General features: G+C 48.4%; 2 protein-coding genes across 7 annotated transcripts in view; one reads left to right on the plus strand and one right to left on the minus strand.

Moving 5' to 3' along the window:
- Positions 1–4,814, minus strand: part of LOC105188880 (UNC93-like protein) — a 138,729-nt gene extending 133,915 nt beyond the window's left edge. The window contains exon 1 of the mRNA XM_025307940.1: positions 4,547–4,814. The gene's annotated coding sequence lies outside the window, so the exon portion shown is untranslated. The remainder of the gene's footprint in view (positions 1–4,546) is intronic.
- Glurb (metabotropic glutamate receptor B) overlaps positions 1–24,125 on the plus strand; it is a 142,557-nt gene that overhangs the window by 105,669 nt on the left and 12,763 nt on the right. For 5 of the 6 annotated variants that reach the window (XM_011150581.3, XM_025307932.1, XM_025307931.1 and 2 more), the window contains exons 3-5: positions 1,382–1,524; positions 15,293–15,463; positions 22,889–23,033. In XM_011150581.3, the coding sequence (XP_011148883.2) occupies positions 1,382–1,524; positions 15,293–15,463; positions 22,889–23,033 (459 nt within the window). Of the gene's footprint in view, positions 1–1,381; positions 1,525–15,292; positions 15,464–22,888; positions 23,034–24,125 lie in introns of those variants that run through there. The other variant, XR_003114390.1, reaches the window with a different exon arrangement.

Below are 24,125 nucleotides of genomic sequence, written 5' to 3' on the forward strand. Positions count from 1 at the left end.
GCGTGCTTGGCAACGTTCGAAAACACAGCGTTCGGAGAAACCGCGCAGGTTCGATGCGATTTTACCGCCAGTTTACCGGCAAATGCCGTACGACGAGTTTGAACTTCTTGCATACTTGTGATTTGTAACCGACGCAACTGCGAGTCAACGGCGGATAACGTAAGGACGACCGATTCAACAGGTGTTACACCGCGCGAAACTGCGTGGAGTCAAGTCTGGGCGATAAGAAGGACCGGATTGAAAACGCCGACGGCTTTGTCGCGCGAAGTACGTCGTAAAGTTTCATTAATTTCAATCCCGTACACGGGGCTCCTCCTGATACGTCGGTTGACAACATACAACGAAGAACGCACTCGCGCCGGATACAAAAATCAATTTGTTTAATCTTTCAGCAGCGCATACGCACGTACGCACGCGCGCGCGTATGATCAAATAAACGCGCGCCGATAAAAGTTGGGCGATGCTGATTATTAAATTAATTGTGCAATTTGCGCGAAATACCGCTTAATGAAAGAGAAGCAGCCTCGACGCTGGCGCTAGACTGAAGCGATAAATAAATAAATACATGCACATTAAATGAAAAATACGCAAGTTATTTCCGCCATTTATTTTTCAATAAATCGCGCACCGCCGCGACCTCCATTATCGATCGGGTGTTTACTTCGGTCGCTTCTTTTATGGATTCAACCGTTTGGCACAGTTTGCGCCGCAAAATGAATTATTACCGCACACGGATTAATTGACCAGTATATCCAGTGCAATAATGAAAATATTGACGATGCGAACAAAATATAGCGTCATTAATATCACCAACGGGCGTTTAGCTGGCACATACTTCGGTCGACGTAAAGCTCGAGCCAATGGGAACGTAGTTAAGCTGATTAAACTGCTAATTCCAAACGCTTCAACTTTCGGACAAATTACAAGCAGGTAACCGCGTGGACTGCCGCGTGGATGACGAAGAAACAGGAAAACAGAAAACTGCTCGACTTGGTCAGTCACGCGGGATTATCGTTGATCCGCTCGCATTGTAGTTTTTTCATCACGGCGAAAGCGTAGCAACGCATTCAGACGTATTTCGCGAATGATCGCGGGCTCGATACATTCGTGAAAGGATAAAAATTGATGGGGAAGCGCAGGGAAGTCCATTTTCGCTCGAATAAACGAGTATCATAACGCACACGCCAATCCGCCGAGGTCGCTCTCACAAAGGCTCTCGGGAAATGCAAATTAGAGCTTCGTCGACTACGACGACGACGACGACGACGACGGGAGCGACAACGGGAGCGAAACCGCACGCGCGCGTTCGAGATTACTGTACCGTATATCGACGAGACGCGGTAACTCCAATATAATAAATGTATCTGTTCGTTCTCCCTAGGCTCGATCAGCAACATAGACGGTGCGGAGTATCACTGCAACAAGACCGCCGTGCGAAAAATAATCAGCGGCGTGGTCGGCGCGGCCAGTTCGGTAACGTCGATTCAAGTGGCCAATCTCCTACGGCTGTTTAGAATTCCGCAAGTAAGTACACGTACGAGTCCCGTAAGTCCATTTGTTCCGCTGCAAGACACTCCGACGGCTCAGTCGTCCCCGAGGCTATCTACCTCGCGTACATAACTCCCTTTCGAGTATTATGACATTTCATTCGGAAGAATCTCCTCGGAACGCGGAATTCTCCTAAGTGCTTCCCTTTTACTATATTTCTTCGAGGCATATGTTCTCTCTCTCTCTCTCTCTCTCTCTCTCTCTCTCTCTCTCTCTCTCTCTCTCTCCCTTGCTCTCTCTTGCTCTGCCGTTCTCGCCTCCTTGAACAAAACACAAGAAAGCGGGGACCAGGCGAAATGTAATAATTCCTTTCGGTGACGTGATTAATATAAAAGATAGCGGTGGTGAGTAACCGCGGGGGGTTAAGAGAAGGAAAATTGATAAAGGGAAGGACGGGTCGTGCCGAAACGCGCGAGGGTAAGCGAGGGTGGGTGAGGTAAGACGGTGAAACTCTCTCCACGCAGGACAGCGTATTTCTCTCACCTTTCACGGCGAACGGCGGTGTCGCGAAAATTCAGAGCCGTCGCGATACCGTCGCGCCGTTGTAGAAGAGGGTGAAAATGCCAGGCGCCAGCGAACCGTGAAGACTTCATTCTTGACGCGAGTTTACGGAACCCGCGGTTTAAAATACTCGTACCGTGAAATCACCTCATCCACGACGCCACTTTCCTTATAAGCCATTCGAGTCTCTTGGCCCGTTTTACCTCTCAGCGCTCTATTAGCCGAGATTTAAAGGGTGCTACTATAACGTTATACGCTATCCGTCTGGCCGCGAGAGCCGTATCGCTGTGAAATTTTTCTCTCGACTCGCTGCTTATACAGCTATTTACTTTGCCCGTCGCTGACCAGCACTTTCGACATTTAAAGCTTCGACAACGCCGAACGGCGTGTATACCATTAATAAGCCTACAGCGACAGCGGGAGGAATTTTAACGAGTATTCGTTCTGGTGACATATCGGGCACACCCGGAAGCGAAATTTCGCGAAATTTATCAATTCGATGATTACGCGCAAAACTTTTTGGGGACCGTCCAAACGCGATTGGACTCGTTCGCAATTTTGCCATGTCCAGATTTACTTTTTGTTTAAGCCGGGGGCGCGCGACGAGTGGGCTCGCAGAGATTCGTTCTCGCGATCGCATACGTTGATCCTCGGTCCTCCGGACGAGCGAGGAGGAACTCTCTCTCTCTCTCTCTCTCTCATTTATCTGCATTAAACGACAGATTATTGAAACGGAGCAATTGCACGGATGTGACCGATATTTTACGCGACACTCGTACGTGCCAGCGTTCGCGGTCAATTGAGTTTTTGCGTCCAGAGTCTCGGTGTGTGCAGTACGGCGGCATTACCGTGTCAATTTCGCTGGCGAATCGTTCGTTCGGGTCTTATCTCGTCGCTGACGAATCGCACCGTGCAGTTTCATCTTCGCTCCGCTCGTCTCACCCGATTAGCCGGGAATCGCTCGGGAACGATGGAGTTTGTTCGCTTAGCCGACAAACGAGAGCCGTCAGCCGAGAGTCGGACGCTTCCCGCTCAACATATCCTCGCCTTTCAAGGAGAACACCGAGGGTTTAGTTTAGTTCGGGGAGAATAACGGGCAGTAATAACATACAGCACAGTTACGAAACGACGAGACGCGGTAGAGATTGTTCGGTTGATCTAATGAAAATAAACGTCTAGCTGCTGGGAAATGAAGAGGATTTAAAAAGCACGACGACCAGAAGTAAAAGATACTCGCAGAGTTTCAATGCCGCTCGAAAGAGCATCATCATTTGCGCGAGTTTATGCCCCCTTTCGGATTGTTTGTTTCCACAAAGGGCTCGGGAGAACGCCATTTTCAGGGAGATACGGCAGAGGGGAACCTTTATTTTTTTAGATATCTCGGAATGACTTGAAATGACAATTGAGAGAGACAGGATGTGTGCCGACGTGCAAACGTACTGGAGAATTTCAAGTATCTTCCGCTACTCGGTCGCTACCTATTTTTTCAGCACGCTTGTATTTTTATCCTTTGAAATACAAGCGAGACGAAAGGCGCTGCGAGTACGAGTGTACGAGTGAAATACAAACTAAACTATGTTCGGAGATGGTTCTTTTCTCTTCATTCAAATCGAGTCGTGCGCGCCGGCTGCGCACAACGTACATATTTGAAACGCGGCTGGAACTTTGACTCATTGATCATCGAGTGATACAATGAAGACCGCGCGCGTACGAACTTCGTAATAATAGCTTATCCAAAGCTCCTCCGCCCACAAACTAGCGATCGTCGTTCTTAATACATATAAGCGGTTTGATTAACTCGTGCGATTATTTATCCCGGGCAGGATTGTCAGGATCGTGTTTTACGACGTCCGTGTTTCTCGTCGCGACGAATATAGAGAGGCGCGTCGAACTGGCGATAATGGGCGCATTTGCATGCCAAGCTATACGAAGATCGTATTAAGAAAGGACTAAAACGGCGATTTTAGCCTGGCGATAAATGATAATGGCCCATAATGGCCGTCGGCTGGAGTTAATACATGACTCGCGCTCGACGGCGAAAGAGTTCGTTGACGCCGCGCCATGCGTACGTCGGAAAATAAAATCAGACGGTTCTCTCGTCGGGGTTCTCTTATCGGTGAAGGCACTTTATGCAGATTGTCTGGCAGACACGACGCGTACGAACGCTCGTGTGCGCGAGTGGAACTCGGCAAACTCCAGCGAAAAGCCTTTCCAGAGAAGCAACCAGGCATCAGGTGGCTCCTCCGTCCGACGACGTTAACCGAAACGTTCGTGAAACTTTGGAAACAGTTGAATAAAAAACTTAGCTGCAAGCCCAGAAACTAAACCACAGCTCCGCACCGCGACCCGAAGCTTTCAACAACCGTCAAATAATTATGAAGATATTCATTGACGAAAACTGGCGATTTTTCAAGACAATTTCGAAAGACTGTTTTTCATTCAGTTTAGCTTGGAGTTCTATTCGTGCACGAGCGTTGCTACGCATTGAATGAGTCACCTGGATTATTTCCTCGCTCCGATCCACGGTGACACGGTATCAATCTCGCCTCTGTTGCAAGGATCCTCTGTGTCAAGAGGAAACGAGGTACGACCGAACGAGATCTCTCTGTCAGACCTGAGAGAAGCTGCTGCGCGTTGCTCCTATACGCGCGTTCGCTCTGCTTCAACTGGCCGCGAACGGTTCAACGGTTCGCCCTCCCTCAAATCGAACGAGTAGCATAGACGCGTGAGGGAACGTTCGCCAAAGAGATTGGTTTTTATTTCATGTCGCCCCATGTCGACACAGCGACGAGTTACGGGCGTTTAAAGTCGCGGCGCATTGACGTCAGCTGTCGGCTCGGGTTCGCGCCAGCCAAGCGGTGGTGACACACTTGCTCGCGCGCGCCGTGTTGCTTTGCGCTGCACTTGTCTCCCTGAGGCACGAGGTGGGGGGAGATCGCGTGGCCGCGGTCAGAGCCATGTTTATCCGAGCCGTGGTGTGGGAACGACCTCGGGGTGGGGACAAGGCCGCACGTGGGAACGAGGCTCTCTGCGTGGCGCGCCGCGGCGCGCGAGGAATGCTCTTCCGGAATAGCGCTGCGGAATGCGGCGCCCATTGTTCTGCAGTCGTGTGTCGCGCCGCGCCTCTCGGCACGTGGGGGAGTCCCCGGCGGTAGCGCCGGGCCGATCGAGAGCGCGGATCGATGCAATCCCTCGATAACCCCTCTTCCGGACGCCGCAGCGACGTGGGACGAAAACCAGAGGAAAAGGGATAATCGCTGCGTGCGCTCCTTATCGACAGCGTGCGAAAGCGTTCTTCGGTGAATCGGGGCTAATTAGCAGCGCAGTTGACCGAATCCAAAACGCATCGGTTTCTGAATCCGCGTTGAAGTGAAGACTCATTTGTGTTGAATACCAGTGAGAAAGCTCAAGTTGAATCTGGAATACGAATGATGAGTTTCGAGCTTTTTAACGAATGATAAAGCGCTATTTTGAGGAGGAAAAGGAAAATAATAATAATAATAATGGAACTTTGTGGGCTGATTTTTAAATATCTGAAAACTGAAAACCTGTTGGCAAATTTGGAATATATTAATTGATTTCACAGAATTATAAATATACGGAAAGGAGATGATGTGCAAACATTGCAGATACATGTACGTCGACGAGTCGTGTATTCTCGAGTGTATCCCGTCAACCGAAAGTTCCCCGTGTCGTTAGATTCGCGAGATTAGGAGACGCGCGAAAGTCGGAACGCGACATTCTCGAGGAACAACGCGTAACTCACACACGGGGCACGGGGATTCTTTGGGATTCATTCGGATGCGCCAAGTGTCTGCGTCGGAGAGCGAAAACTCGGCTATCGCCGATTCATGCCTCCGAATATCCAGGCCGGCGGAGTTTGAAAGAGATTTCGCAAGGATTTGAGAAGAGACGTAAAAGGATCAGGCGGGATATAAGATCTAGGGAAACCGCGACGGATTTAATTTTAGTCCATAATTCCTGCGCCGGGATTTCTAGCCGTTTCTTCAGCTTGGGCGTGGGCTCGCGCGAGACAGACGCGCAACGACGCGCCCGCCGTGGTCCGCAGCCTCGAACAGCCACTTGTACTTGGGCACGAATTGCATTTGAATAAAAGAACGAAATAATATCGACGCAGGACGAGGGAGATGTCGTCCCCGAGAGGGAGAGACGAGCAAGAGAAAGAAAACCGGTGCGTGGATGTACCGGCGCGTTTTAAATTCTAAACTTAAAGTGGGCGGAATGTAGCAAAGGACACGTATACGCAACGCACTTCCACCTTAAGGGGACTGGACAGTCAGATTGCTGAAAAATCGTGCGCGTTTTTGATAATGATTTTGTGACGAACTGAATAAGTGTGCAAGAATGAAAATTTTACATATATTTATATGACATATGAAGAGTAGAAGAATTTTGCTTTTGAACAAATACTCATATAAATATACGTCCACTTAAATTTTAAACGCGTTTTTTCCCGAAATTTTATTGTTCAACTTTTTGCAGTGATTTCTCCGAAACTGAGCTTCGTGTCGATTTGAAATTTTAAAGCAATAATATTTGTTCATCTGGCTCTCGGGTGAACCATGGACAATTCCGTCAAAGTATTTCATTTCCAGATATTAATTTTTTTATTGTAAAAGGAGTGAAAAATTTGAATTTTTTCCTAATAATAGCTGCCATTTTCTTAATTTTGTTCGATTTTTTTTGTAGTGGTTCACCGGATAATGATAAGTCTCCTCAAGATTTCTAGCTAAAATTCGCTCTGATCGGACCACCGAGAGCCGAGATTTTACTGCAAAAACGACAACTTGAAAAAGAAAGGAGAGTATATTTCGGCTACATATATCGTATATTTATATGACTATTTGTTAATAAACAAAATTTTTTTACTCTTCATACGTTGTATAAATGTACCTAAAATTTTCATTCTTGCACATTTATTCAGTTCGTCGCAAAATATTGACAAAAGGAAGCACAATTTTTCTGCAATCTGACCCTTCAGTCCCCTTAATGCACATCGCAGTCGCGAGAAATGTGAGTTTCCAAATTCAATGAGTTATCGTCGACTAATAGTCGAGATATCGATCGATCGCGAAGGTCCCATTGTTGCGTGTAATAATCGTTGCTTGTAATGCACCGTAACTGAAATATTTTAAAGCATTCCATGGATGGACGTTTCAACTGGCGGAGAATATCCATCGTTCATTACGTTAATATTTTATCAGACACGAATTAGTCTTTAAATATTTCACAATGCTGTCGTAATCAATGTTGGAACTTCGTGCTCAATGCCGAAGAGCGCATTATCATACGACCGCAAATTTGTAGTTTGGAAATTTCTCGCTGACAGCTCCCTTTAGTCGAACTTAACAGCGATGTATTGACGTCCGTTCTACTATTTAATATAACTGCCGACAGATTCACAGTCCCTTCGTATTCGTCGCGCATCGCGAAACAATTTATTTTCTTCGTATCCACCCCGCCTCGCCTCCTCCTCCTCCTCCTCCTCTTCCTCCCCTCGCCTACTCCGACATCCGTTAAACTAGTCGGTTTTACGAAACTTGTCATGTTCACGTCGCGTCAAGCTAGAAAACTGTCCGAGGACATGTATGACGTAAACCAGGATCGCCTTTTGTTCGTTACGTTGTTGTGGAATTTAGTGGAAAAACAAAAAAAAAAATAAAAGAAAGAGTCTCGAAGTTTTATAAATTTCCTGGCTCGGACAATTTCCTACTTTCGGTTGATTAAAGTGACCAAGTCACAAAGCACACAGGTAGCACGCTCATCCTGGCGAAGAATTTACATGCTCGCCACCGCTCCCTTAACCAGAACAGAATTCTTAATAAACTTGTTCCGAGCTGGTCGCTAGTTATTACGGTTGTCATGACAACACGCGCGTTCGTTAACTACGAAAGCGTCCGGCTCGAATTAGATAGTTGAGCTGTTTCATTTTTTCGAGAATTCAACTGAACATCGTCCACGACAATTACTCGCACATTTCATGAGGAAATAATGCATTTTAGCGGGAATGTTTCGAATATTCCATTTTGTCTCCCGCCGCTGGAGTTACGAGCCGAGTGCGTAAGTGAGATATCAGAGAGAAAAAAGGAGGAGGAAAGGGCCAGGGAGGATAGAGAGAGAGAGAGAGAGAGAGAGAGAGAGAAATCTGTGCTCGAATTTAATTAAAATCTTCACATATTAACCGGACAGATTATGCATCTCCAATAACGAGTTACCCATTTAAAGGAAAAAATGCGCTATTGGCTAAAAGCGAATTCAACGTGCACTGCGCAACGTCCAAGCCTCGTTCTCGCGCGAGGGAGACGTATTTTCAAATTGGCCGCATTATCTCGCGATGAGATGCATTATTCATCGCGTTAACGGCAACTTACATTATCGCGTAGCCCGTCACATTTGCGCGCGCGCGATCCGAAGCGGCTGCGGACGACCGCCGAGCTAAACGATTTCTCCGCAACTTGTCAACGCGATGACGTACGATCGACGTAGAAACACAGGCGTAACACCCCCCCCCTGCGCGAGCGCTAAGCATGCGAGCACGGAAGTGCATACACGTCAAAGGGGCTTCGCTATTCGTGTCAATCAGCGTCCTCGTGTGTACACGTGCGAGCGTGTATCGCGATGTGATCGACAAGTGGGCTAAAGTCGGCTAACAGGAATCGGTAACACGTGCGGCATCGCGAAGACTCAGGAAGCCGACGGTGAATCGAGCCTGCTAGTGACAATGGAAATTATCGCATCGATTCTCGTGCCGGAGCTGTTCCTGCTGCTGCTGCTGCTGCTGCTGCTGCTGCTGCTGCTGCGTATCGAGCGACTCCTCGGCGACCTGAGAAAAACGCCCGTATGAAGGAGTTCGCCGCGAAGAGCTGGACATACATACATAATCCCGAGAAGAAGAAAGTAAATGGAAGAAATCCGCGAAATAAGACAGTATACCGAGAACAGTCGCAGACCCGAGATCTGAGGAAAGTAACAATCTCCCCCGAAATATTGGGAGTAACGAGGTCGTTTCCATAAAGTTACGTCGAAAAGATTACACATGCCTTAATTAGGACCGTCTCAATTAGAATTATGATTTTCGACCTTACGCCTATACTAGGCTGGAAAGCATGCGAGTAAATCTAATTGCAATTAGATTCTTCGTCGCGCTCAAATTTCGGGATTTTGATCTTTTCGAATTATGCGTGTTCGCTTGTCGAAGAAGAAAAACGAGAAACGTGGATTGTATTAAATCGGTCAAATTGATCGTGAGGGAACGGTAAGAAGGTGGGATGGAAGAAGGGTGGCGGAGAGTTATGTATCGGGCGGGTAGATGGTGACAAATTATACTTCATCGAGCACATAATTTGCGAACTCGCGCGGAAACTCCGCTGTACCGGTGAGTGACTTTAATCGCGCTAAATGCGCCGCCGTCGGCATAAATTTCGGCTGCGGTTTTTCTTTTTCACTCGCGAATTCAATTAAATCGGGAATAGGAGGGAGATAGAGAGAAAGCTCGGGCGGGGCAATTTCTGTGAGTGGTCCTTCATCGGCGCGATTGCCGACGCGAAGCTCGTCGGGATCGTCGCGATCGTCGCGCTGCGGCGCGATATGAGCCGACGGCGAGCTCAAGCCAGTTGAGGCAAATCGCACGAAATCGCATCTCGTCGAGAAGCCACGACGGGGCATCGTCCTTACGAGATTCCTCGCTTGGAAATATGGGCCGTCGACGACGCCCGCCGCAGCTAGGATTTGAATAATGATCGATAATCCTTCTTCTTCCTCTTCCTCTTCCTCTTCTTCTTCTTCTTCTTCTTTTTCTTTCTCTTCCATATCCTTTTCCTCCCTCGCCGCCGTCGATCATGCGCGTATTTATTAGCGGGAAATAGGACGGAGAGAGGCAAAAATTTACAAGCGCGCGTATTGCCTCCCGTGCGAAGAAACTCGATATACGTACAGGAGGAAGAAGAAAGGGAGAGGGAAAGAAGAAGAAAGGGAGGAAGAACGCTCATTATATGCCTGCTTTCTCGTCGTTTATAAGCGACGCTCGGGGGATAATCAACGAAGAAAGTAATTAGATTCGGCCGCCTATAAAGTCTTCGGACGGGCGCCATTTACATTATCCGATTAAAAGTACACTTATAATCGCTCGTGAGATTTTTTAATTAGCCCGGACTTCATAACTTCGATCGTCCCGCATTAGCATTTTCATCGTCGTCCCATCTACCGCTGAATATTTCGCGCGATTCACGATAAATATCCGGCGAGAAGCCTTCCGATCCGATATCCGCCTTTCGCGGATTCTTATCGAAATTTCGAGTTTTAACGCAATAACCGGCGAGATGCGACGTATCGCGCGCGCGCGCGCGCGCATGTGAAAGGATAGAAGAGGATAAACGACTCGGGTAATTGATTCGGATGTTCATCCGGATCGGCGCGGAAATACGCAATTTGCAGCGGCAAATTAAAGTTCCTTCGCCGACCGAAATGGAAAATTTAACACGTCGATTCGTCTTCTTCGCATTATCGGCACACATATATTCCGGCCCGGGGAGGACACTTGTGCCCCGTCGCCGGCGCTTGATAAAATTGATTTGCCGTTATCGTGATGTGTATCGCGCCGTTACGAAAACGACGGATCTACGGGGCGATTTTTCAGCGCCGCCGGAGTGTCGTAAGTCGCGCGGGGAAACCCGGCGAGAGTAATTCGGAGAGCAGAAACGCCGCGTGTTCCCTTATTCGATTTTATCGGCGCGGTGCGTCGAGGCCGCAATTTCGCGCGGTTTGGGCGCAGCCGGTTCGTTTCAATTAACGGTAACGTCGTTTTCTGGACTCTACAAAAGGCATCGAGCGCGAACGTCGCTACGGCGACGTTCGAATGGCGGCGGAAAAAAAGAACGCCACCGCGCGCTCATGTGAGAGGCGGCTATGCGCGCGTAATCTACAATTATCCACCCCGTGCGAATAATGGCACAGCAGAAACAGCGACACAAAAACTGATACGACTGGATTCCGGCAGACACCGGCGCCGAAATTGTATGTAGCGCGCGTGATCAAACTTGTCGGGCCGATCATAAATTTTCCATCAAATACGGCCAGGTGATTTTTGAATGGGCGCACATTGTAACAACGCGTACCGTAACATGACACGTTCTCACGTGCACACATTGAATCGATCGCCTAATTTCCGTCATTTATTAACCCTAATCGGACCACGACCATAATTGCGAAGTTTTGACGAGAGCGAACATGAATTTAAAGTAAAATACGACAAAATAAAATGCGAAATAAAAGAGGGACCATACAGAAATAAAATAATATTATTTTCATTTGGGAATTTCATTTGTTTTTATGCATGTAAAACGTATGCCCCACACACACACACACACACACACACACACACACATACACGCGTGCGCACACGGACAATATCGAAGCATCAGTGACTAATGTCCGTTGAATGATTCATTTCCTACTTCCTATCCATCGGAGCGGCAAATCCCCGAAGATTTTCGCTAGTTTCTCCGTCTCTCCGAGCATTATCAATTTAAAGTGTTTTTTCCTGGGCTTTGCCAAGTTTTCCAGACTTCTAACGATACCGCCAGCAAGAAAGGGAAGAGCAAACAGCCAAGGTAAATGCGAAATAAAGGAGAAATGACGTAAAAAAAGAGAAAGACAAAGAGAAAGCGAAAGAGAGAGAGAGAGAGAGAGAGAGAGAGAGGGAGAGAGAGAGAACGAGAACTTGAAAGCCCAAGCACGGACAGCTCGTGCACAGAAAATCATTGTCCGCGAAGCTCGGCGAGTGCTCCCATCACGGGCTTATTTTCCCGCTATTTTCGTCGCCCGGCGCACGATGGAGCGGGGGGAGAGGTGATGGAGGAGGGATGAGGGAAAATAGCAGAAGCTATAATCAATCGATCAAGCCAATCGAGCGTATCGGCTCGCGGTTTCGTGTGATTCTCTATCGGTGCGGCGCGGCGTGCAGCCTCGGTACCAGCCGAGGAGAGCGAGTTTATAGCAGCGCCGCGTGTGCTCGCGAGCGTAGAGAACGGAGGGCCACTCAGAATCTGACAAACCGTGATAAATATATTCGCCGTGTGGCGTGCAGCACCGGCGCGAGCGCGCGCGCGCGCGATGTATGATAGGGCGCGCGCATTGTTCCGGAGAAAAGCAGCGCTGGTACCTTCGCGGCGCGAGATAACGCCGCCGCCTCGTTTCTCACTACATAAACTCATCCGCCGCGAACGCAGCGACGTACGCTCGGCAACAGATCGAACGCGTTTGGAAATCTCGTTACTCGCTAACGCAAATCGAACGGCGATCCGGGTCAATCGAAGCGAACCGACCTCGAGAGAGTGACGCGAGAGAGCGAATGTGTATAAAAAAGAGAGAGAGAGAGAGGGAGGGGGGAGGGGAAGGAGAGAAGAGAAAAAGTTTGCGAGGTGGAGGCAGAACTGATTTCCTTCTTTTTCGTCTTCCTATACACGCTCGCTTCGTATTCCTTGTGGATCCGCCTGGAGGCGCTTCGATCTTTATCACTGACTTGTCTCGACAACTTTCAACTCTCCGAGACAGTGAAAGGGATTATATATTATTATATAAGATTATATATAATTAATATACATGAGCCAGAGAGAAGGAAAAAGTTTGAACCGATCGAATCGGCGTGACGACGAGCGTGACCGAGCGCATTTTGGCGCGGATGGGAACAGAATTTCCGATGACACTTTTCTCTCTCCGCGTAAAACGTCTACATGAAGTAAGCCTGTTTTACATAATTACACAAAGAAACACAGAGCGGCCTGTGGAGAGAATTTCCCAGACGAGTCGCGTTAGCGAACGTAATAACTTGGACTTTCGGATAACTTCGCGGGGCTAATAATCGAGTTAGGCTCTCCTGGACCGCGGCGTTAGAAGCGAGGTGTCGCGTGTACTCGAGAAAATTCTCGCGAATCTATCCGAGTGCAATGCGCATATATATAACACGAGCGCTCGAGAATCGCAATTGGAATATTATTGCGTGATATCCCGATCATTCGAATATCGGGGCCGTTTGATATTCGGCCTCCGTGCGTCACACAGACCGAGAAATGCGCGGCGTAGGAATCCGAACCTATTTAATACGAATAGCGAGCCGAGGGGGAGAAATCGAGCCGCAAATGGAACTCGCCGGATCGACGTAATCACAAGAGCGGTGTAATAACACATCTTCTCCCCGAAGTCCTTCGGAGCGTAACGCGACGCGTGTCGAGCGGCGGCCGGTCGTCCGGCCGATCGGCAAGTCGATCTCGAAGGCGTCGCCTTACGCTGTGTTACACGTGTGAAAAGATGATTAATCATCGGCGTTGCTACGCGCGACTAACCAGAAATCGCCTTTTCTTCGATAAGTATCAACAGTGGCGGACGCGCGAGGTGTTGTATGGAAAAGCAGAGGGAGAACTTGGTCTATAGATAAACGACGCGGAACGCCGGTGAAACTTATTACGGAGTTCCACACTATGAAACGCGCGATGTAGATAAACGATGTCCCTTTCACACGGCCGTCACACGCCAGCTCGTTCGAGAGAGAGAGAGAGAGAGAGAGAGAGAGGGTGTGTGTGTATGTGTGTGTGCTTTGTTTCTTGAAATTAAATTATACTCCAGTTGCTACAGTGAAACACATAAATTCTCCGACTCGCCTGTAAATGGCAAGTCGTCGGATGATCCCCAAATATTTGCGCCTGCTCATCGGATATACGCGCGAGAACAGGCTGCTGATTTCACCTCGTCCTTTAGTAAGTAGCCGAGTCCCTTAAACTCGACAGCACCGCCCTTCGGGGCGGTTTGCTTCTCTTTGGAGCCTCGACTCGTCGAAAGTTGGGTTTTGCGAGCCCTTCGATCCGTAGCCGTCTACATCCTCGGAGAGATTCTGCGACCTTATGGTACCTTTGAGTTTTCACATTGTTGAATTCTCGGATGCTCGAAAGCTTCAAGTAACAAACGGTCTCCTCGATACCTCGTGCCTGCCAACCTTTGACGTCGTATCTTGCCGAACTGGCTCCCGGATGCCGAGTCGAGTCGAGCGGCGGTCCTTATATATTGCATCCCCGAGATATTTTTTGTCACAAATTTGTGCCACTGCACACGACGACGTTGCCAACGTCGCTTTAAAGGGCACCGAACGATATAAATCAGTCGATTATCTTCATGTCACCGGTCGCGCGTAACTTCCCCTGGGATATTCCTCATCCAGCCAGCAGAGAGAAAGAGAGTGAGAGAGAGAGAGAGAGAGAGAGAGAGAGAGAGAGAGAGAGAGAGAGAGAGAGAGAGAGAGGTCAAAGGGGAGAGAGGAAGAAACGCGCAAGGGAGTTTACGCGAATCTCTCCAGCCATTACATTACACGCTTTCGCTCTTTCGGCCCGTTTCGGAGCGGCGCGGAGGCAGCGCCGCTTCGGGATCCGCAGGAGGAGCGACACTATACTTCCGAAAGGATCCTAGTTTACTTCGCTCTCAGCGAGTTGCAGTCACTCGGCTGGCAATCGAGAACAGGATTATCCAATGCCGAGGCAAACATCCGTATTCTATAACGTCGTGAGCGACATGATGAGTCCGCTATCGTTCTCCGATAGACTTCGGGATCAGAGTCCAATCTTGGGGAGAAGAGGCTCGTCCCAGCGTTTCGACGTTTACGGTTTAGGAAGGAAGAACGATGGAAGTTTCTGTCGGAACTTGATATCGCTCCGTGGAATGCTCGGCTTCGTCGACGTGCCGATTATGTTACGGGGAATGTAAGACATTCGCCGCTCGGGAAAGTACTTCGTGCTAAATCACTTATCCAAGAGCGTACGTCGATTCTATGCCATAAGGCTTCGCCGTTTTCTTTTCCATCGCTGTTATTCCTTTCCTTATTTATCGCTGGTTTCTCTATTTCTCGTAGCGAAACACCAGACAAATGCGCTTTTGTTCTCTCCACCAATATTTGCCCCGTTGTATTTTGCGGAGCGCCACGAGAAACACGAAAGTTTCTCTCGATGCTCAAATAATAACAGCATAAAACCATAAAGCGCACTCGCAGACGGCCATTGCAAATAAGCGATACTGCGTCGTAAACGTCTCGGGCGTGTAAGTCCTCGTTACGAAATCACGCCACGGCGGACGAGCCGGTATTGGCCATGCGACGTTACACACAAGAATCGCAAACAGGGAATCCCCTCGTATTTGAATAATTTAAAATGTAGATTCGCCCACCGGCTGTATTGTTTTGCAGGTCTCCTTTTTCTCGACGAGCCCGGAACTCTCCAACAAGCAACGCTTCGAGTATTTCAGCCGTACCATACCCAGTGATCACTATCAGGTCAAAGCGATGGTCGACATCGTATTGAAAATGGGCTGGAGCTATGTTTCCATCATATACGAGGAGAGCAACTATGGCATAAAGGTGAGCACACTTGCGCGTAATGTCCCATTTTAAATTCATGGATAGTGCTCGCCTGCTCGAGAAGAGGAGGCGGTATGTACAACGAACATTACTATTATCGTCGTGTGTTTTGCATTTTGCACACGCGTATTTATTCTGTTTTCTCTTGATTGTAGACACACGCACACACACACACACACACACATACATGGTGCGCACGGGTAGAGAGATAACATTTTCGTTGCACAATTCGTGCGTTTTTCGCTTCTCGTCGCGTTGAAATTAATTAAAAGCTCAGCGACCAAATATTTTCCTTACTAACGCGACATAAATATTTCGAGGACGATTGACACGGCGAGTCGAGTTTCGCGGGAGTTTCGCTTCTCGAAGATGAAGTCTTTTTTACATTCGAAAAAGTATATTTCACTCCGAGACGAAATATCATCTCGCTGGGATATTATTACTGCCGTACGACGCGCGAAGCTTTCAAGCTAAATGGAACTCTCGGACGGAAAAATGCATGAATGTTGAATAAATTAACGTGAAAGCTCGATAAATTCACCGATCGCCTCTCTCGTAAACGCACGTAATCGATGAGACGTGAAATTAACGAACACTTGGTACGATTATGTTATTACATCTGTATTAATCGCGTAAGGAAATATTTCAGGAAGGACTAACTGCGTTACTCTCGTTTGAATCTGGATGATTCTTAATTTCGTTAAAACCACATCCCGGGGAGTGTTGTCCCAAGATCGTGTCTTCTTTGCGAAGACAATGTTATATCCGCGACGCGACACGGCATTAGAAAGGTAGAAGACAATGCTTCTCTGATTACAATCATTTGCAACTCAAGTATGGCTGTTTCAGCACAACATTTTCTTACAAGATTATCGGATAGCTTAGAGAGTCATTCCATCGCGGTGAAAACTGAACGTATACCGCATGCTACGCGACTCGATGCAACAATGCGAAATTAAACTCGCATCACGAACGATGTACGACGCGTTACGCTAAAACAATCGCTGGAAAATCGTTCCGTTTAAATAAGCCTGCGTGTAATTACGGTATATTTGTCGGTTGTGTGTCGCGCGTGCGTGTATATCTATACGACGGATACGCGGATCAATAAATTGCAATACCCGTTGGAAATAAACAGGGAACAACGAGAATAAATAGTGCCGGGGCTTTATTCGCTAACGTGACTCATTATAATAATGCACAATAGCGCGCAAATGATTTCGTCTCGCCGTCCTCTTGAAAGTCCTCGTCCCAATACCTCTGCTCTCGCTCGCAATCCGACGAATATTTAGCGTTACGCGAAAACGTCACGGTATCTCTCTCCCTCTCTTTCTCTCTCTCTCTCTCTCTCTCTCTCTTTCTCTCCCCCATTTCTTCCTCTTTCTCTATCCCTCGTTTGTTCAGGGTTTGCGATAATCAAATGATTTCGCTCGAAAGAAACCGCCCGGCTTTCCCTCTTCTTATTTTTTCCCCCTCATCATCTTTCTTCTTCTTCGTAAACGCTCCATTCCGACGTGCGTTGCATTGCCCTTCGCTATCTCAAATCGCTAATCAAAAAATTTTACGCCTTGCGTATATCACGATCGATGGTACGCGCGCCGGTTGCTCGCAATTAAGACCTTTTTGACTCACCGATCGAATACAAACCGAGTTATTTTATTTGGTCGAACGACAGACGCCAGCGAAAGGCAACGTGAACTTTCGGGGATGTTAAATTATTATGCGATATCGATCAAAATTCTTCTCGTGAATAAACGACTGAATAAAATATTTGTTAAGCATAAGCTCCCCGCTTGCATGCACGCCAGTCGTACTTTTAGACATCGCCGTTGTTGTTATTTCTTCATGATATTAATACGCGGACTCTTTTCTCTCTTTTTCTCTCTCTCTCTCTCTCTCTTTTATATGGCCTGTTATACACAAAACGGATACATCATGATATCCGACTGCGTAGTGCATAAACGGAAACTTGACATCGCCGCTACAGCGGTTACAGGATATTGGAAACTGTAAATACGATAACAGACAATCCAACGCCATTTCTGCCATTTTGATCCGCGCAGCGGACTATTATCTATCGGTTAGCTGCCCGAGTCTCAAATTGTTTTTTCGATAACAGAAATGCTAGATAACGTAAATGCGACGAAAATGCGTTTGCACCGGAATTCACGCGATGCAAAAAATATTAAGCTCCATCAGCAAAATAACACCGCATCGATCTGAAGCACACATCGGGCGAAGCGCGTTTCTACTTTCGACCGACGTAACATCGTCCGACACGACGTCGGTATTATAGAGAGAACTCGTAATCACGCAAATTATGCGATAAAAGCGAGGCGTGAGAGCAACGCAGGAGAAGATGAAACGAAAAAAAAAAAACGAAATGAAAATGAAATGATGAGGCAGGAGAGAGAGAGAGAGAGAGAGAGAGAGAGAGAGAGAGAGAGAAAAAAAAAAGAGGGTATGGGAAAGGGCGGGAGAAAGAGGCAAAGTTCTAGCGACGGGCTTAGGTGCAATCGCGGGGAAGAGTAATAGCTAGCAAAAAAGGATATTTTCTGCCGTGGTAACTCGGAGCGGCTTAACGCTACATTATAACGATAAACGTCGGGTTAATATGAAAGAACGTTACTTAGCGCGGAATACCGTGCTCCTCGCATTCGCAGGTGACTCGGAAACTAACGTGGCTGATGAACATATAATCGAGAGATATATCACGGCAGACTCTAATTTGCCGGATGAGAAAGCAACGGCGGGCTTGCAATGGCGCTCGTAACTTTATCGTCGAAGCGAGAGTCCGCAATCGGCGAGTTGCGCCCGCGTCATGAAAAATGCATAGCTGTCTCCTCCTACGACACTTTACCGCGAAATATTTTCCGACGCGCGTGTGTATGTGTGTATATGTATATCATATACATAATACATAAAACACGCGTGCGTGCTGTCCCTTATTATTTCTATAATGGATCCTATCCCGGCATTTGTCTCGCGATCGAAAGACGCAAAGACGTGGGGCTGCCGTGAGAGACGTCAAAAGCGAGTATTCCTGACAAATACGGACAAGGATAAGGGATCGAGCCAACGCATCGCTCCATTGTTACATCGAGAGGAAAATGTGAAGATGAAACTCCAAATGCACTCGGAATATATACACGCGCATATATATATATATATATAAACATACATTTCAAGAAGAATTGAACTTTTTATCGCCGCAAGGCAGAGACCCGAAACACATTTCATGAGAAGATATTAATATCCAAGCACTCGTTTCTGGAAAGACTGTCCCCCGAGGTATCTGCAGTTGTATTTTTACGACCCGGGGCGACGCGACGGAAAATGGGAAGATTCATTTGAGTCGCCTATCATTAATAGGTCACGCAATGAGAGGTACGAGTGGACGGAGGAAGAGGGCGAGAGAGAGAGAGAAAGTGACGTTACATCGGAGCATTATAAAAATCGTGACTTTCGATTGACAGAGACGAAAGAACGAGGAGCAGTAGCCGACGACGGGGAAATAAAGGTGTTAAATAGCGAATTAGTGAGTAAGTAATGCTCGTTACACCGTGTCGTTTAATAATAGTCCGTCATAAATCGCGCAAGCGGAACATCACGAAGCTCATTAGCCGCACGTGAGCTCGCGATCACGATGAAATTACGCGTCACGTAAGAGGGCAACTCTGAGGGGGGGGGGGGGAGAGGGTTCTGATAGCTCAGCGCAAAACATCGATACTTACGAGAGGGGGGATCGATTCTTTCGCTAGCGGGCGAGCATGGACGACGATACGAGCGGAAGCACACAGGAAACCGTGGCAAGAGCGCGAGCAACGGGAATTTCAGCGATAAATTATCTCCCGCGGTGCCGATGTACTCGTCTAACTTCCAACTAATTTTCATCCATTAGCGCTTGGCCGTCTCCCGTCGTAATTAACATTGCCATTAAATTACCGACGGTCAAATAGCATGAGGCCGCAAAAAAGAGTCAGTTTTCACGAGAAGGCGCGCGTGAACGGCGAATATGTGGCAGAAAGAGAGAGAGAGAGAGAGAGAGAGAGAGGAGGGAGAAGGAGAAAGAGAGATTCGAATTACGAGGAGAACGCAATCGCGGTCGCACGGCGCACAACGACGGGTGGTGTTCGACGGCGGTCGGCGAGTATGAAATTTGCGCGATCGCGGGATTCGTCATGCAATTGTCGCGTTTGCGAGTAAAACGCGATGATCGATGCGCGCGTTAAATTAATATCCCGCGAGCGCGCGCGGAATCGTACGCGCGACACGTACGAGCGACGGCAGTTACACGCGGTCGCATTTGGGGAAAGGTCGAAATACCATTTCTCTCCAACTATTGCCTCTCGTAAAGCCGCAACGGCTGGCGACACAATCAAAAGAAGGTTCTGTTGTGACGTGCTATTATAACGCGGCTGATCAGAATTTCATTAGCGCCAATCAGCGTTCCCGCGCGCGTCAAGTGGCATTTCGCCGAATTTACGACACGACGCCGTGCGAGCGAGCGAGTGAGCGAGCGAATGAGCAAATTAACGCAAGAAGAAAATACGTAGAGAAACCGTCGTGCTCTTCTCTCTGTGTTTCTATCATCTTTATCTCTCTTCAGCTGCTTCTCGCGATCACAATACGACGATCGATCTCGCACAATCGCAAGTGGCATTGCCGCGCGATACAGCGAGCGTAATCGGCGTTATCGACATGTCGAGAATAATAGATTGCTCGGCCCGGCTGAGTGCCGGACGTGGTTTCGTTTGCACGCTCGAAAAAGCCGCGTAAAGACAGCTCGACGGTGACTTTTACGCATTGAAGCAGCGATCAATTATCACGAGCCGCAGCGAGGAGTTCTTGCACGCGAGCTGTCCGAGCGCTGGTGCAACAATCGAAATCTCGCGCGGCGCGCAGATCGAAGTGAAGGTGAACATTTCGCTATTATTGCTTATTTACGGTGGAAACGTGTCTCCTGCGGAACAGCGGCCGCTCGGTGGTGGCGATCGATAGGGAAAAAATGCTCAAGCCGAGCAGCGGTGCAACGGTGAAGAATTATCAATGAGAGACGTACGAGCGCACTTTGCCGAGAGATTTCGCACCGATACTCGGAGGAACGCCGCACGAGCGAGACTCGTCAATCTTTCAGCGTGCTCCTTGAAAAATTACGAAATACACAAAACCTGCGGGACACGCGGAGCGTGAAGTAAGTACTGGGGTTCGATGGAATACGAAAATTCCTGGGAGAAAGACCGAGGAAGATCTCAGGTCTATTGAATATTTAAGACTTCCGAAAGACTTTCTCCCCGCACAACCGCTCCCTAAACTTTCGCCTCCTATCCCCTCGAGATATTGCAGCCACCTTTTCGCGAACCCTCCCGGAGAATCCAGATTGTGGAACACTCTTAATAACGTAGGATATTTAAACTCCTCGGCGTACATTTAAAATCGTCGTTCCATGCCCAACCCGATCGACTTTATCGTCGCTTCATCATATTACCGGCCCCGCGCCGGCGCGTTTTGAAGGAATCGGCGAACTCGGAATTGTCAGGAAGGAATTGTCAGGCTTGAGCGCGAGCGGAGTCAATGCGCGCGGCGATGTCTAAAGCCGTTTGAAGATTCCTCGAACAACGGACACGAATCTACTCGCTCGCTCGCTCGTTGCTCGAGATATCATCTCCTGCTCGCGATATCAACGAGCAACAGCAGAAAGCTAGCGCGTATAAGCGATTCTAATTTATTATCGGCGGGACACACGCGAGCGGACGACTCGAGTGTCCTTCGCGGCCGGTGGAGTCTCTAATAACGGGGTATCTTTAATGCCGTGAGATTGGCATTTACGTGCACCACCAATTCAATTCTCACGCGAGCCGAAACAAGGGCCGACATTACGGCGTCCTATCGCGTCCCGCGGTAATGAAGGAAGGACCGCGATATGAATGTATAATACGTACATGGGAAGTTCGCGAGCCCCGGCCCTCCGGCCAGGTGGCTTAATTGCTAATTTATCGCGATTCTTGTAATAACGGAGGTGTGAATAATCCGCATTGGCCGGGAACTGACTTGTGTGCGCTGAACTTCTCGAGCGCTATCGAGAAATGAGAACTCCGGAGATCTTTCGCATTGGAACGGTCGGGTGAATTAGACGACCGTGTCGAAATTAAAGAGTCTCTTGGCAACGAATGGAAGACATATGGAGTATGAGAGTTTTTACTTTCTCTTATCACAGAGAGAGAGAGAGAGAACACCGGGAAAGGTTCGGGAAACGGCCAAAAACGTTCCGAGAAAGGAACTCATATTCTTCTGTAACTATGTTCTCCCATGCGATGACGCAGCCAATCGATAATACTATACGATTCGCGACGAGATTGGAAATCGACGATCTCGACGCGACTCACGGATCGCATACGGAAAATACGCGTGGAAAGAGAGAAAAGCCGAATGAGAGAGAGAGAGAGAGAGAGAGAGAGGAGAGAGAGAGAGAGAGAGAGAGAGGGAGAGAAAGGGAGAGAGAGGGAGAGAGAGAGAGAGAGAGCAAGCGAGAGAGAGAGAGAAAGGGGGAAGAGAAAGCGGTGTAGCTACGAGCGGATCGATACGAGCAACTATATATACGATTTCGCGGCATGAACGGAACATTTTTCAACGAGCGGTCGAAAGGCAAAAGCGCGGAACAAACTGGGATTTTTATTACGAATATCCATTTGTCCGACAAAGTAACGGAGTTTTTCTATCTCGCTATCAAACCGGCCCGCGGAAGTCAATCTCGCGGCATTCATTTTGTGACCAATGGCACGTGAGAATCCCCCGACGATGCGAATTCGACTGGATATTACCGTTCTTCAAGTGTCACAAGGCAATTTTCCATCCGGTTATCGGAGAGCGAGTGTAAATATCGTACGGAGAGTCATCGCAGTTACAATTCGATGGATCGAATCGATGGAACTTCCGGTGTCCGAGGTCTCTCGAGGATCATTTGAAATACTCGATGGGCTACTTAGCAAAATAGCCGAGAGCGAAAAGACGAGAGGAGAATGACGCGGCGGTCTCATTGTTTCACGTGCGCGCTTCTTCGCGCCTTCAGAGAACACAGACGTCGACGCGGCGATTTCCGTTATACCGTCAATGCGACTTTTTCTTTCTTCGTATAATTCATCAAGGGCGCGGAATCTTGAGATGTTTCATTTAAAGCTTCCTTCCATTAAGGTGTCTCTCCGCCTCTCTCTCTCTCTCTCTCTCTCTCTCTCTCTCTCCTTCCCTCTTTCTTCTATGCTCGCATTCGTTCTCCACCGCGCACTCATCTTTCTTCCGAAAGACCTCAAAGCACCGCGAGCACTGTTCGATGAAGGCTGCGCGAGCGAACGCGCATTAGACGCGCGATGCTTTGTTGGAAACGTCTCGGAGAGAAAGTGCATCCCTCTTTATCCTTCTGTGTTACAGGCTTTCGAGGAGCTTGAGGAACTGCTCGGGAAACATAACATATGTATCGCCATCAAAGAAAAGCTGGTAAAGGACTCCGGGGTCGCCGAGGAGATCGCCTACGACAATATAGTTTCGAAACTGCTGACAAAGCCACGAGCACGAGGTAAAATGGGGACTTCTTCGTAAGAGCGAGCGGCGGGCGAATTCGCGGGCAGAAGGGCAGAAATCGGCCGTCGCCCATTAAACGCTCCTCGCGGCGAAAAGTTTTTCTTCCCCTCCCTTTTCTCTCGTTCGGATTTCTATCACACAAGTCGAACGCGAGCGAGTATAGAATTTCTTTCGCGACCGGGAAAGATCCCCTCGGCATTTCTCGACACTCGCGCAGTTGGCTCCCACGCGACGGCACGCGGTTAAAGTTTAATTTTACGATTTGCTGGATGAGGAGAAAAAAATCTCCGAGCGAGAACTCTGGATTTCAGAGCGCGCTTCTGAAAATTTAAACTCCGTGAAATAGAATCCGCGAAACGTGCGCGGGCGGGCGGGCGAGGGGGAGGGGCGGGAGAAAAGGCGACATCCGCCGCCGTCTCTCTCCTGACAAGTTGGAAATAGACGAGATCGAGATGGGTCAGAACGAATTAACGACGACGGTCTATAGAACAAATTGTACGCTTGTGTTATCAAGTTACTCGAGAGTTTGCGCTTGAAAATGAAATTTTCTTCGCGAGATCCGCCCGATCGCGTGCAGAGAGCTGCGGTCGGACGCCGGTTGAAGCTGAGATCGATGCAAATATCGAGAATCGTCCTCAGGACCGCCCCGGGAATGCATTTCCTTTCTTCTTCCCGTTGCCTTTTCGTCTAAATTCCAAACCGACGGGGATATACATCGACCGAGAAATAAACCGTGGGAGGGGGATCTTAATCGACGTTTCTCCGATAATCCGCACTTCAATGCGGGATAAATGCCATTAAAAAAGATTCCTTCCAAATTATTATCGAGCCTTTACGCCGACTCGACAGGCGACTTTCCTCGTCCGCACGTAAGCGCGCGATCCTCATCCTTCTGGTCAGCGCGAGACGTTCCCGAAATACGGACAAATTTCGAGGACAATGGGGAGGAGAACGCGATTACGTAAGAATACGATAAATAGTATTTACGACGGGATAGTGAGCGTGACAAAGAAACTCCGGGGTTCTCCCCGTTCGATTCGTCCCGGAGTGACGAAATGGGATCATTATCGGAATGGATACGCCACTC

Source organism: Harpegnathos saltator, unplaced genomic scaffold (assembly GCF_003227715.2).
Source record: "Harpegnathos saltator strain DR-91 unplaced genomic scaffold, Hsal_v8.6 scaffold132, whole genome shotgun sequence".
NCBI classification, from domain to species: Eukaryota; Metazoa; Arthropoda; class Insecta; order Hymenoptera; family Formicidae; genus Harpegnathos; species Harpegnathos saltator.